General features: G+C 33.1%; 1 protein-coding gene across 1 annotated transcript in view; it reads left to right on the plus strand.

Moving 5' to 3' along the window:
• Window positions 1–1,691: 1,691 nt before the first annotated feature.
• Window positions 1,692–13,727, plus strand: part of LOC132701433 (uncharacterized) — a 28,862-nt gene continuing 16,826 nt past the window's right edge. Inside the window, exons 1-2 of the mRNA XM_060669314.1 lie at window positions 1,692–1,766; window positions 12,166–13,291. Coding sequence (XP_060525297.1) covers window positions 1,694–1,766; window positions 12,166–13,291 — 1,199 coding nt within the window. The 5' untranslated portion in view covers window positions 1,692–1,693. The remainder of the gene's footprint in view (window positions 1,767–12,165; window positions 13,292–13,727) is intronic.

Consider the following 13,727-nt stretch of genomic DNA (forward strand, 5'->3'; position numbering starts at 1 on the left):
CTCAACAATTTGCCAAAGTATGGCGGAAAGTGGAGCCACAATTCGTGGCTGGCATTTGCAACATTGAGAAAAAACATTACCAATTAGTGATTCCGATCTGTGTATAATGCCGAGCAAAAATTCTAAAATTGTTTAGCACATCAAGTCACTGAGATATTATTTTTTATTTTCCAAGGACAATGAGTAGACCGAAAATCATAATCGACGTTGTTATTTTTTAAGAGTTTAAGGGATATTAATACGATAAGGATGGACATTACAGGATTAAGTGCATTACTAATAAAAAATAATCTCGTCCAATGCGATGATCGTTTTTCGACAGCAAATTTCGTATGATGGATGATGAAAGAAATAATTTATCAGATAATGTAACTTGTACCGGATGTCTCATTTGCTAAATAAAGCATGATACTTCAACTCCAAATGCGCCCTTGCTGTGCCTTTTCAAAGATTAATTGCTAATTGCTGCTATGCCAGTTAGTGGTATTGTTGAAAATACCACTGGCAAGACTCTATTAAATTTGTATGGATGATACTTTTCTTCTTCTTATATTTCTTCAAGATTCTATCACCGTCAGTTTTTGGAACACCAATTTTTTCCTCAATTTTTCTATATGACGATGAAGGTGTTGCTTCTTCATATTCTAAAACTGCTATTTGTTTTCTTTTCCTTTTCTCTTTGTAGTATGTTCTAGGACTGGGGCGAACAAATGATCCACTAGCAAATATCTCAAAAAAAAGGTTGTCTTCGTTCTGGATATCTAACAAGCACAAAACTTATAGTGATAATCGCGATTTTCATAGCCATAACTGCTTACTCACCTTTGGACATACAATTCCGAAGCTGCTTCAAAGTTTTTATTACTACTGTATAAAACACACCAGAATTTCATATTTTTCATAATTTTCATAAGCTGCCCTTATCAAAAGAAATTAAGTATCAATTAAACGTAAATGCCGAAAGAACGCTTTGCTTTAAGTTGAACTAAAAATCTCTGGAAATATTTGTTTATTGTCATAAAGAATAAGACTGTTGCTTGTTTCTGACAAAAATATATAGTATCAAATATATAGGGCGTTCCAAGAAAAAAATTAATTAGGGTTTTTACCTGACCCTGTATAGTAATTTCCGAGGTGGAATTGAGATTTACGGAAAATGTTATATAAGCGACAGTTTTCACATTTTCGTTTAAATTATTTGATAGTTTGAGATATCAGAGGTGTCAATTCAACTTAAAAACTAAAATGAGACATTCTGTACACCAACTCAAAAAGAAAAATCATCCTCCCGAATATACATATAAACAAAATCAGATTGCGATATTTTCTTTCAAGCTGTAGATTTCGTGCCATGATGAGTACCTCCATCATTTCAACATGTGCCGCTTTAAATATAATTTTCAGTCTGGCAAAAATCGTAACTGCGACTGGTAAGTAAGCTCGTATGGTAATCATACAGGTAATGCAGATAATATTTTTTTTATTCAAAATGAAAATTAACTTGCTCGGTTATCAAATAAACGAAAAATAAGCCCAATAATGGTGGCCAATTAATCCTGCACCAATCCCTGAGGATTTAATGATTTCCGAAGCTCTTATCGTGAAGTTAGACATTGAAAACAAATGACGTGAAATTAACAAATTATTTATGCCCCTGTAAAGTTGAGTCTGCAGATTTCTGCTGACGACAATGATGAAGTGCAGTGCGGATCTGAATAGGCTTGTAGTCTTTTCATTGACTTTGGCAGTAGTCCTCGCTCAAGAAGGTAAGTGGATAAAAAATAATATTAAACAATAGAAAGTGCAACTATTCCATGTTTGTTAAATATAATCTTTCATACATTTTTGAATTTGAAATTTTGGCTTTGGAATTTTTGGGTTCAGAAGAAAAATTCTACGTTGGTATGGCCAATTTTCCCAATATTTATTTTATTTTTATTTAATTTTGAAATTTGTGTCTAGGACAATAAAAAAATTATTCGAATTGCGATTAGAAAAATTCAAAATGAAAGTTTTCCATAGTTTTCCATGCTTGTTAAATGGAAAATTGCATTTAATTAAAATAACCAAAACTATTTTTTCAAAAAGCACACTTTTTAAAACCGGAACTTTTTGGCAACATTTTCAACTGAAATTTTGGAAAAGCGTTTTGTGCTTTTGTTCATAGGCACGATTCCACATTCTGAAAATTTGTACATTTTTAAAACTATCAATTAATCAATTAAATCAATCAATCAGCTCGTGAATGCCAGCTCTAGGACATGATAACTATTTCAAAAAATATGTCACCCCTCACGATTCTAAAATTCCCTGTTTCTACGGACTCTCTCGGGTTGTTTCTCCTACCTGATCTCTAGCAAAATGTCTATATTCAAAGGTACTCTTTACTAATGTTCTTCACATTTTTTCATTTTAATGGAAGAATGCTTATCCGGAATATATTTTGTTGTAACTCTTCAATTGATGAACAACTATCATTAACAGGTGTGGGTTTTCCACTATCACCAGTCATCGCAAATATTATTTTGCAACTTTGTAAGAAGAAAGCTCTCGAGACCTTCCATCAAATACCAAAATGATGGAAATGCTACCTACATTGATGATATTTTTGTTATTTGACCCTCCGAGATTTCCTCAACCAGTGAATCCATACGTTTTATCATTGAATTGAAAACTGATTCCTTAATGCATTGTCACATCACCATCCGCTCCAGAAGTCATCTCTTTTGTTCACGGAGCCATAACACTATTTCAACCATTACAAAAACTTTTACAGCAAGTGGGTCCGAAAGCAACCCCACACTTGCCACTGTGGTTCCTCCTTACATTCTAAACATTGCCTAGCACATACTAAAAGTTCTTAAGAACTGTTTGAGGCACCAGGAGTTTACAGCGTTCTTATTCATTGCAGCAACTCATTAGCAGTTGCCGAACATCATCATGAAACCTGACAATATTTTTCCATCAAAATATTCTATTCAATCCAAAAATGCATAGTGAGCGCCATTTAAAATTCAGAAGTTAAAAATTGTCTCCAAACTCCACCTAACTTCATTAATGGGCCTGGAACAACACCGTACAAAATGAAAACACGACAAGATTTTGGTTAGTCGTTTGCCCTTACTACAGAAGTTCGAATATTTACTTCATAAATCGAAATATATAGAATGTTTTCGCTAATCACACGGAATAATACGATGTTATAATTTTAATCCCTCTTAATTAATTTAATAGCAAATTCTGCCAAGGAATATTGTATGGCTAAGGGAGAAGTAACAAAAACGAATAAAATTTATTTCATGATCCCTTATAGGTCTGCAGTTGACTTGCATAGAAGGTGTCCAAAGCTGATCTTGATAAAATTCTTGTGCTGGTTTCAGCAGCTTAGTTATTTTTCTTCAAATCGTCCACGGTTGCCATAAACGTGCTAAAAGTATCAAACTTGTATTTTTAAATGCAATTAAAAATAAGTTTCTGTTTTAGTTATGGTTTTTGCACTAGGTGATGTTGTCTCAAACGTTAGTTTTATTGCATCTGGTTGCTTAAAATATTTCAGTTGGGTCTCGATTTGGCGTGAATGTTTAATAACTGTCTCGAAGATTTAGACATTTTATAATTGCATTCATTCATTTAACAAAATAAATAAGAACTAAAAGTTCAGATTTTCACGAAATTATATATTTTCACATGACAATTGTTTCGAGAACACCGTGTTATCAAATGTGATTTGATTTGATAAATAGACGGTGTTGTCGACACAATTGTCATGTGAAAATACATAATTTCGTGAAAATCGGAACTTTTAGTTCCTATTTATTTATTTATTAATTTTAGGTAAATCTAGCACATAATCAATCTCTACTTTTATTTCTTAATTAATAAGTATTATTCTTATCAGTGTTTTTATAGAAAACCCCCATATGGAAATTGTTTTTAGTCTAATACACAAATTTTGCGTTGGAATTAAGGAACAATGATTAGATATGATTTAAGCAGTTTATTTATATTTTCTAGAGCACTTATTTTGATTGTGGATTTTTTCTGACAGTTCTGATAGCCAGTATCGCTTTAAAATACGACAACCGTTGTCGTAGCTCAAGAGATGACTGCTTCAAATGATACATCGATTTTTGTAATGACCGGAGTTTTGGGGAGCCTCAAAAAATTAGCAGCGTATAGTTGGAGTGCGACGGTGTCATTAAACCCTTGAATACGATTCATGGCACAGAAAAAGAAATTACAACATATCAACAAACTTGTTAATTTGTCAAACAAATTTTTACCGGATAGTGTAATACTATTTACAAATCTCTTCTGGATTCGAAATTGCTGACGTTTCGCTGATCATATTAATGACTTCTTTAGAGTTGAACCGAAACAGCTTCAATAGGACGGCAACAGGCGGATGTAGTTACTGTTATTTTGCATGCGACGTCCATGGCGGATAAAGCAGTCAAAATCTCAGTAGTTACTTGAGGACTACCTGCTCATTCTCAAAAAAGTCCAATTTAGTTTTCCTAACTCATCTACAGATGGCAGCACACATATATATATATATATATATATATATATATATATATATATATATATATATATATATATATATATATATATATATATATATATATATATATATATATATATATATATATATATATATATATATATATATATATATATATATATATATATATATATATATATATATATATATATATATATATATATATATATATATATATATATATATATATATATATATATATATATATATATATATATATATATATATATATATATATATATATATATATATATATATATATATCAGGTTCTTGCTTAGGTTCATGGCAATAAGTAATGGTTTCGTCATAACTATTTATCGTCCAAAATATCAACTATGACCTATCAAGTGCTGTTTGCTCCCTATCTGAGCCATAGATATTTCGAAAAACTGTTGCTAATTTTCTCAATACCTTTTATATAAAGTGGCATTATCATTGACCGTTTCTACCAGTTTCAGTGTATAGTTTTGATTAGCCAACTTGTGCAATTGTTTTTTCGAACCGATGATGCCGAACACAATATATTTGTAGTTTCTTCAATACTGCTGGTGAAATATCTAATAGATCTGCTTAAAATTTCCAACGGCAGCTGAGTTTTAGATGCTCGCAGTCGTCCTCAAAAAAGCAGGAATCAGGAACTTAAGTGCAAGTGACGCAATAAAAAATATTGAAAATAAAGCAAATTACAAAATGATTTCCATAATTGTGTAATATACATAAAATTTAAAAAAGGTGCAGTGAAAGTAAATGTAAATGTAAATAGTTTGATTTAGAATATATAATATAATATATATTTCGAACAAAGTATATACAATAAAGCACTTTATAATCAATAATCAAGATGAGTTTTCTCACATCCCGAACTTTATTGGTTGAAGAAGTTGAGTTCAAAAACTTTTTTAAAAAACTACATACAATCCTATTCCTATTCTTGAAACCATCAAGATTATTTCAGACATATTAAAATCCGGAATCAAGGCTGCTCATCTTAATTTAAAAATGCTTGTCTGGAACATATTATTCTTGTAACGATCAAGTTTAAGAACAAATATGCAATGGGCTTTCTCCAGACACTTTTCAAACCAAAATTATGACGTCGATGCTTTTGTTATTTGGGCTTATGATCAAGAATTCGAGATTTTCTTAACAATTTAAGCGCTATACATTCTAACGTAAGTGTTTCCATGGAATTTGAAATTAATAATCATCTAATATTCTTCCATTGCAAGGAGTATATTGGAGAAACAGGACTAAAAATATCAGGCTAGGCTGAAAACATGAAAGAGTCTGAAGATTACGATAAATAAACTCATCAGTAGTTGCCGAACACAATCATGAAGCAGGACATCAAATTTTATTCGACTAATCTAGAATTCTTGCACGCAATCAATTCTTTTACCAAGGAGAAATCGCCAATATGGGAATAGTATATAACTAGGTACAGGAATGCAGGAGGAATCCAGAAGATTTGTAAAAAGCATTACAGTAGCCTGAGGAAGTCTTTTTGTAAAATTATTCATTGGATTAAAAGTGCCACGCAAATTTCCTACAAGAAATTATTGCTACTGTTAACACTCGTAATGACGTAATTATTTAATACTATTATTACATTAATAGCTTATTATAAACAGTTTCTTTTAATTTTCTATTAAATGGTTGAAGACTACCAGCAAAGGAATTAAAACTATTGTTGTTGATACACATAGTAATTGTTGGCGCGATGAAAGAGAATACAAAACATTTGGCCTCCCTGAGGTCTTGGATTAATGTGATAGCGAACGGACTAGACAGTAGCTATATAGTGATATAAACTATTTAAAGTCATATCAGACCATATTTATGTCATTATAAACATTTATGTTGGCGTAATATGTTACGTTTGGTTAGTTATGTCATGGACACCATGATACCGCATACGCACGTATAAATCTAGAGGTTAAAATAGTGAAGTCAGAGCTGTAGAATAAACCTCCGTTTCTATTGCCTTTGTTAACAATATCGTCCAACTGAGTTCCAAATCAGTATAAAGTCAAACATGATGACAAAATATCGTGGCACACTCCATCGTTGTGTTATTGCAAACTAATTTAACAAGTACTAGTTGAGCGAGAAAAAGAACTGCTTAAATATTTCTTCACATTCTATTCTAGACCAATTTATCAAAACCATAACATAAGATTATTATTCAAATGTGATTCATGATAATTTGAAAAATTAACCTCAACTATCCTGACATAGTAATTTTAAAAGCAGTTAAAGGAAATACTGCGGTAGTCATGAACATAAGTGATAATCAGAAATAAATTCAAGATATTCTTACAGATGGATCATATCGTCATCTTAAAAGATAGCCTATAGAACGTCACCTTAACTCTGCCTTTAAAGATTTTTCTCAATTGGAATCTATGAAAAATGTCACCTCCAACTTAATCTCCAGCAAAATATCTGGCTTCTATATTAAAATAGTTTCATGCATCATTCCATTCACGTCATTGATCAATTGAAAACCATTATACTAGATCCAAATGATATTCTGGTTAGTTTTAACGTACAATCCAGCTTTACTAAAGTCCTTATTCTTGAAACTCTTATAATTATTTCTCTGTTATTTGGCCTCATCCCACACAGGTAAGTTTGATCAAAATGCTGGCCAATATTATTTATCTTAAAAAAATATCTAAAAAAGATGAATAATGAATTTATTTAAGAAAAGTATAAATTTTAATCATAATACAGTACTTTACACTATTATTCCGCTACACGTAAAAATATACAATGTGGTCGAAAAGTCGTACCTAAATTAAATACTGACGAATAATTTTTTTTAGAATGACTTTAGAACATTTTTAATTTAGTTTCTTACTTGTTCACATTTTTACGTAATTCATTTATTTTTCAGTGACAGTTATTAAAACTTATTTTAACAACACCAACAATGTGTATTATTGAAGAAAAACATAAAACAGTACTAATTTTAACCTTGAATTATGATAATGTATATGTAATTACAAAAACAATATTACAAAAAATAATCATAAATATTTTAGGGATAAGGGGTAAAAACGAAGATGAGATATTGATATTTGAGTACTTTGAGTATTAAGAATTTCGCAATTATAATCTATATTTAGGACAATAAACAAGCAGAACTTTTTATGACAAGTCTTTTTATGGACTATTGAAATTTGTACAGTTGCGTCTATGAAAATCTAGTACAAAAGCATATCTGATAATTCCTGAAAAATCTGATTAGATACCTAATAACTTTCTGTGTCACAAATTTTTAAAATGACACAGGGCAAACACAGGTTTTAGACTGTCAGGTATGCTATATGTCGTCCATTAGTCAAAAAACACTTAATAGTCTAGGATATAAATATTTCTGAATTTTTGTCCCAGTATTTCATATTATTTCATTTGTGAACATATTGGTATGCAAGTTTAAACATGAAACTAGGGAATTAGTATCTAAAAATTAATTGCAATAAAAATAAAGATTTAGATTAGATTGGGGGTTGGCAATTTCTGACTTTGTCACTGAAACCTAGCTAGATTTATTGTAACTACTGCAAGCTGTCTTATGCCCGTACTTATAGTCGTGAGTTATGTCACACTCGTGCTTGAGCACGACTTAAAATGTAAGATTTCCACTAAAAAAGCAAATGTAACATAAAAAGCTTTTGCTCAAGCTTTTCTTAGCTGAAAGTATATTACACATTCGACTATAGTATAGTCGGAATCTTAAGTTTTAAGTAGGTATAAACTTGGCCAAGTTCGACTTAAGTTTGAGTTGCGACTATAAGTATGGGCATTAGAGCTCCTTGTCTAGAATTTTCTTCTTTAAGAACTTAATTAATCCCAATAACAACAACAAAAAAAAGATAAGGTCAATAATTATTTATTGAATTTGTATCATTATATGAGCCTACCAAAAAAAAGAAGGAAACCGAAACAGGTACCCTCAAGTACAGAAACCCGAAGCTTAATAATAAAAACAAAATTTTAAAATTACCAGACCTTACTAAATTGGACATGCGCAATTCATGCAACAATAATGGCATTAAAATAACAAAATGCCGACGTGTCACGTAAATACTGTAAATCTGGCAACATTTCCATTAGCATTTTTGAATTTTGCATGTTCAAAAACCCTACAATAGTAAATTTTACCAAAATTAAAAATATATACCAGCACTGACAGCACTTCTTAAAAAATAGATACCCATTAAGATCGCAAATTATCGCATAAATAAGAAAATATGTCTTTTTAAGGACATATTAAATAAGAGTTCTATGCTAATTTGGAGATGGGGAAATGCGGGGAAATGTACTGTTTGTCCAAAGAAAACGAAACATTTATGTATTTTAAGAAGTGACGCCATTGTGACATTAAAACAATTCATAGATGATAATAATTGCATAGATAATAATAATTATATGCTTGTACTTACCACTAGCAATAGGCTCCATACTATAATTTTATTATTTTTCACCAACTTTTGAAAAAATGGTTAAATACACACTGATGCACTCTCATTAAACTAAATTAACTTTCAAGTTTCAATAACAATATGGCGCGTAGCAACGCGAATCAAAACAAAAGTTGGTTTATTTATAATAGCCAGGTAACTAGATTACTGAAACGTAATGGATTAAGCTCAAGATTTTTAAGTTGGAGTTTCTGGACAGCTTTTGAGGAAAATTCGCCTGTGTGCATCGTCTAGAATCCCATTGAGATTATCTTAACCATTTAAACTCTACACACCCTAACGTACGTCATACCTTTCAACTCACTCATCTGAAACAATGCTTATGTACCTTCTTAAACGGGTACAGATACAAACCAGTTTTAGTTAGGCTACTAAGAAACCAACATGATGATGGGCTAAACATCAGCAAGTTTAAGTTATCAGCCACCGACTCAGCAGAAATCCAGGAAATTTGTAAATATGATTACGGTAACCTGCGAAAGTTTCTTTGAAAAAATAACGTCATCATTAATGCCACTCTGAAGAAGTTGGGTTGGGTAGAAACCGATTCACTTGTTTAAAATTTCAGATTGTCTGCAAAATGAAGATACGAAGGTCTCATCCTCTTATAAATAATAAACTGGTCCTTAACTTTAATTACACTACGATTTGTCTGGAGTAATTGATTTGGACCTATTTTATACGTTCAGTTAAACGGCGATGGAAAAATCTCTCTTGATTGGCTTGAAATTTAAAAACAAAACTCTCATACTTTTTTTTTCTACAAAACTTCTGCTGACGTTTCGCCAATCATCCTGTTGGCTTCTTCAGAGCTTGACTGAAACTGGCTCGCATTTTACTCTGTACCTGGTTATACATTGTTTTCGGGAGGCGGAGGCGATTTTTCGTTGTTAGAAGAATTGATTACATGGAAGAATTTTAGTTTTATTGAATGAAATTTTATGTCCGGTTTCGTGATTGTGAGCTGATGAGTTTATTTGTCTTAGTCGTAAGGCTTTTTCGTGGTCTTTGGACCTAGTTGATATTTTTCGTTCGGTTTCTCCAATGTATTCTTTGCCGCATATGCATGGAATGCTGTAAACTTCTGCTGTAAATATCTCAAATGGAATTTTATCTTTGACGGACCAAAGATGACAAGTGGTAAATCTGGTTTTGACATTATACTTCTTTAGAACTTTTGATATATGGTCAGTGATATTTTGAATGTAAAGAAGGATCACAGTGCCAAGTGTAAGATTGCTTTGGACCTCATTGCTATTGGAAAGTTGTGGTGATGTGTAGCTTCGCCCCCTCAAACAATATCTAAGCAGGTACAGAGTAAAATGCTAGCCAGTTTCAGTCAACCTCTGAAGAAGCCAACAGGGCGATTGGCGAAATGTCAGCAAGTTCAGTTCGACTCTGCAAAAATCGACGCAGGAGAAATCCGGAAGTTTTGTAGAAAAAAGTATTATAGTAGCCTGTGAAAGTTTCGTTGAAACGCTCATGACTGACTCTGTCAAATGACTTTCGAAAGTAATAATAATAATAATAATAAATAGTCTTTATTAGCATTACATGGGCGAAGTCTGGCATTAAATTAAATTACAAGTATGTATGAAACTACAAAATAGAATGAATGAAATACATGTATTCAAACGCATTATTTTACATTAACTTTAGTAACTATTTTTTAAATGTTTTTAAAATGTTTACATGAACTTTGATTTGAGGCCGCTATTTAAGGAGATGAACGAGCTTCCTTATATGTAAAATAACATTGAATTTTTTTTGTTTTGTTCAATGGCATAGTGAGTGATGATTGGTGTCTTAGATTCAAGACATGAATAGATTTCCTAAATACTAATTTTTCATTCAAATATTTTGGAATGTTGGAATTTATTACACGTTTCAAACAGCATAAAAAGTTGTATTTGAAAACATCTTTGATTTTTAACCAATTCAATCTTTTGAGAGCGGCGGATATGTGGTCAAACTTGCGTAGGTTAAAAATAAAGCGACAAAAAGTTTTTTGGATTTTTTGTAGACGATAAGATGTAACAGCGTCCAAACGGGGATAATTCACAATGTTACAATAAGACTAGCGAGAGAGGATAAGACTTTGACACAACTGTAGTTTCATATCGTACGCCAATATATCTCTATTTGAATATAATAATTTTATACTCATATAACATTGTTTGGAGATGTGCTTAACATGATTCAAGAATTTCATATTCTCGTCAATATATAGATCCAAATTTTTATCAAATTCTGCAACTTGAATAAGATTGTTGTCAAAATGTAATTTCATTTTGGACTTCAAACTGTTTCTTTTCCTCTTACGGGCAAAAGTGATGACACTACACTTTGATGGATTTAAACGTAAATTATGACCCTCCGCAAAGGTGACTATGTTTTTCAAATCCTTATTTATGCTGTTCACTGCCTCCTCACAACGGTCGCTTTCGAAATTATGAAACAATTGCGTATCATCGGCAAAAAATTGTACTTGGCACTGTGCAACTACACCACCCAAATCTGCTGTATAAATCAAAAACAATAATGGACTTAATACTGAACCCTGTGGTACCCCTGATGGAATATCTAGAGTAGTTGATATCCGGTCCTGCAACAGAATTTTTTGACGCCTGTTATATAGATACAACTCAAAAAAGCTTCACGTTTTGTCATCAAATCCCATATACCGACACTAGGCAATCAACAGTCTGTGATTGACAGTATCAAAGGCTTTTGTAAAATCCAGTAGTCAGTTGATAATTTAAATACTAATTATACAGTGACTATATTTAGATTCATACTATATTTTTTATTATTATTAAAATGAAAATCGCAAGCTGCATTGTAAGATAAGAAGTGCTCTGATCGTAGAACTTAGGATAAAGTCTAATGTCTTTTTATGAATCCAGGAGTTCTACTACAATCATTAACTAGTTTGTCAATATGCAGATTTAATGTTATTATAATTTCTGGTCTATAATTGATGTTGAGATTTGATCTCCACATATAAAAACAGGGTAAAAATGCCTCAAATTCCACATCGTTTAACGTAATTCATGGAAGAGTAGCACGCAGCTGTTTTATCCGCACCTCAATAACATTTTCATTTATAGGCTGCGAGATAACTCCGTTCGGATCCCAACCTACTCCGCTCATCCTCCGAAATGACCAATTCTTGTACCCAGCGAACGCTGAGGATTCCACAATAAAATTCGCGTCAGGTGAAACTGTCACCTTTGCCTGCCCGGGTGGTAGACTCGTAACGTCGGGCACTCAAACCACCAATGTTGTGGCCACCGCGACTTGTGTATCCGGAGTAAGGTTTACGATTAACGGAGCGAGATGGTTGTGGCATCAGCTCACCTGCAACACGAACCCAGTCTCCACCTCCCGATTTACCGGAGCCAGCTGCGAGGCGGGGGGCAGGGTCGCTGAGATCGGATTCGATTTATCCGGCGGAAGGTTTGTGAGAACTATTACGGTGTGCTTCAATACGACATCACAAGCCGCTCTGTATACGTATTACGACTTACACCCTGCGATCAACAACCAAATTAAAGGAGTGCCGCGTCCAGATTGGAGGCAAACTAGCGGTACCTTCACGATACCCAACGTGAACACCTACTACGTACGAGGCACTCAAAGAGCTACGATTAATTCACTGCTTGGACTGTCCGCCACGTCAACCAAATACATACAAGACAATAACTTCTTCTTGTCAAGGGGTCACCTGGTGGCAAGAAGTGACTTTTTCTACGCCGCCCAGCAGAACTCGACGTTCGATTTTTTGAACGCGTTGCCGCAATGGCAGTCGTTTAACGGTTTCAACTGGGATCAAGCAGAATCGGACGTTCAAGATTACGCGGCTAATAACAACGTTCGCCTCCAAGTGTGGACTGGAGGATTCGGAGTAACCGCCTTACCACACGAAACCAACGGAAGACAAATTCCGCTATACCTGTACACCGTTAACAACAATAGGGCGCTCCCAGTGCCGGACTTATTCTGGAAAGTGGTTTACAATCCGGTGAGCCGAAGGGGCGTAGCATTAATCGGAGTAAATAATCCGTACATTTCGAGGGCAAACGTCAACGAGTTCTGCGATGACAGATCGGACTTGTTGACCTGGCTGAATTGGAAAAAAAATGATCAGTCCAGGGGATTTTCATTCGCGTGCACTGTGACAGCTTTCAGGAGAATCGTAACGTTCCTGCCCAACATCGATATCAATGGGCTTTTGTTCTAGTTTACCATTCGGTATAACAATAGTTATGAATGATGGACCATTTCATTCCTTGTCGCAAACAAAGTAAATACTTGATATCGGCCAAAATTTGTTTAATTGCTGACGTTTCCAACAAGTGGTAATAACAGTCTCGTGAGAGCGAAAAAAAAAATATTCTTGGAGGTCACTTCCGACAATCCCAACAAGAAATAAATATAGTATACTTCAACTAAAAATATAGTGCTTTTACAACCGACCCCGTGAATTAACTTTTCCTTGAAATTCTTTAATTTCTTCTTTATTTGAAGAAGTATTTGTAATTTTTCCAATTTGGGCTTAATGATACGAGGCATTATCCGCCAATATGTGGCGATAGTTTTGGCAACAGTTTATTTTCAAACTAGTCCTCAAATATTTCCGCGGTCATGTTTTCACGGTAATCCATAGTTG

Source organism: Cylas formicarius, unplaced genomic scaffold (genome assembly GCF_029955315.1).
Source record: "Cylas formicarius isolate icCylForm1 unplaced genomic scaffold, icCylForm1.1 PGA_scaffold_4__25_contigs__length_36172078, whole genome shotgun sequence".
In the NCBI taxonomy this organism is placed as follows: domain Eukaryota; kingdom Metazoa; phylum Arthropoda; class Insecta; order Coleoptera; family Brentidae; genus Cylas; species Cylas formicarius.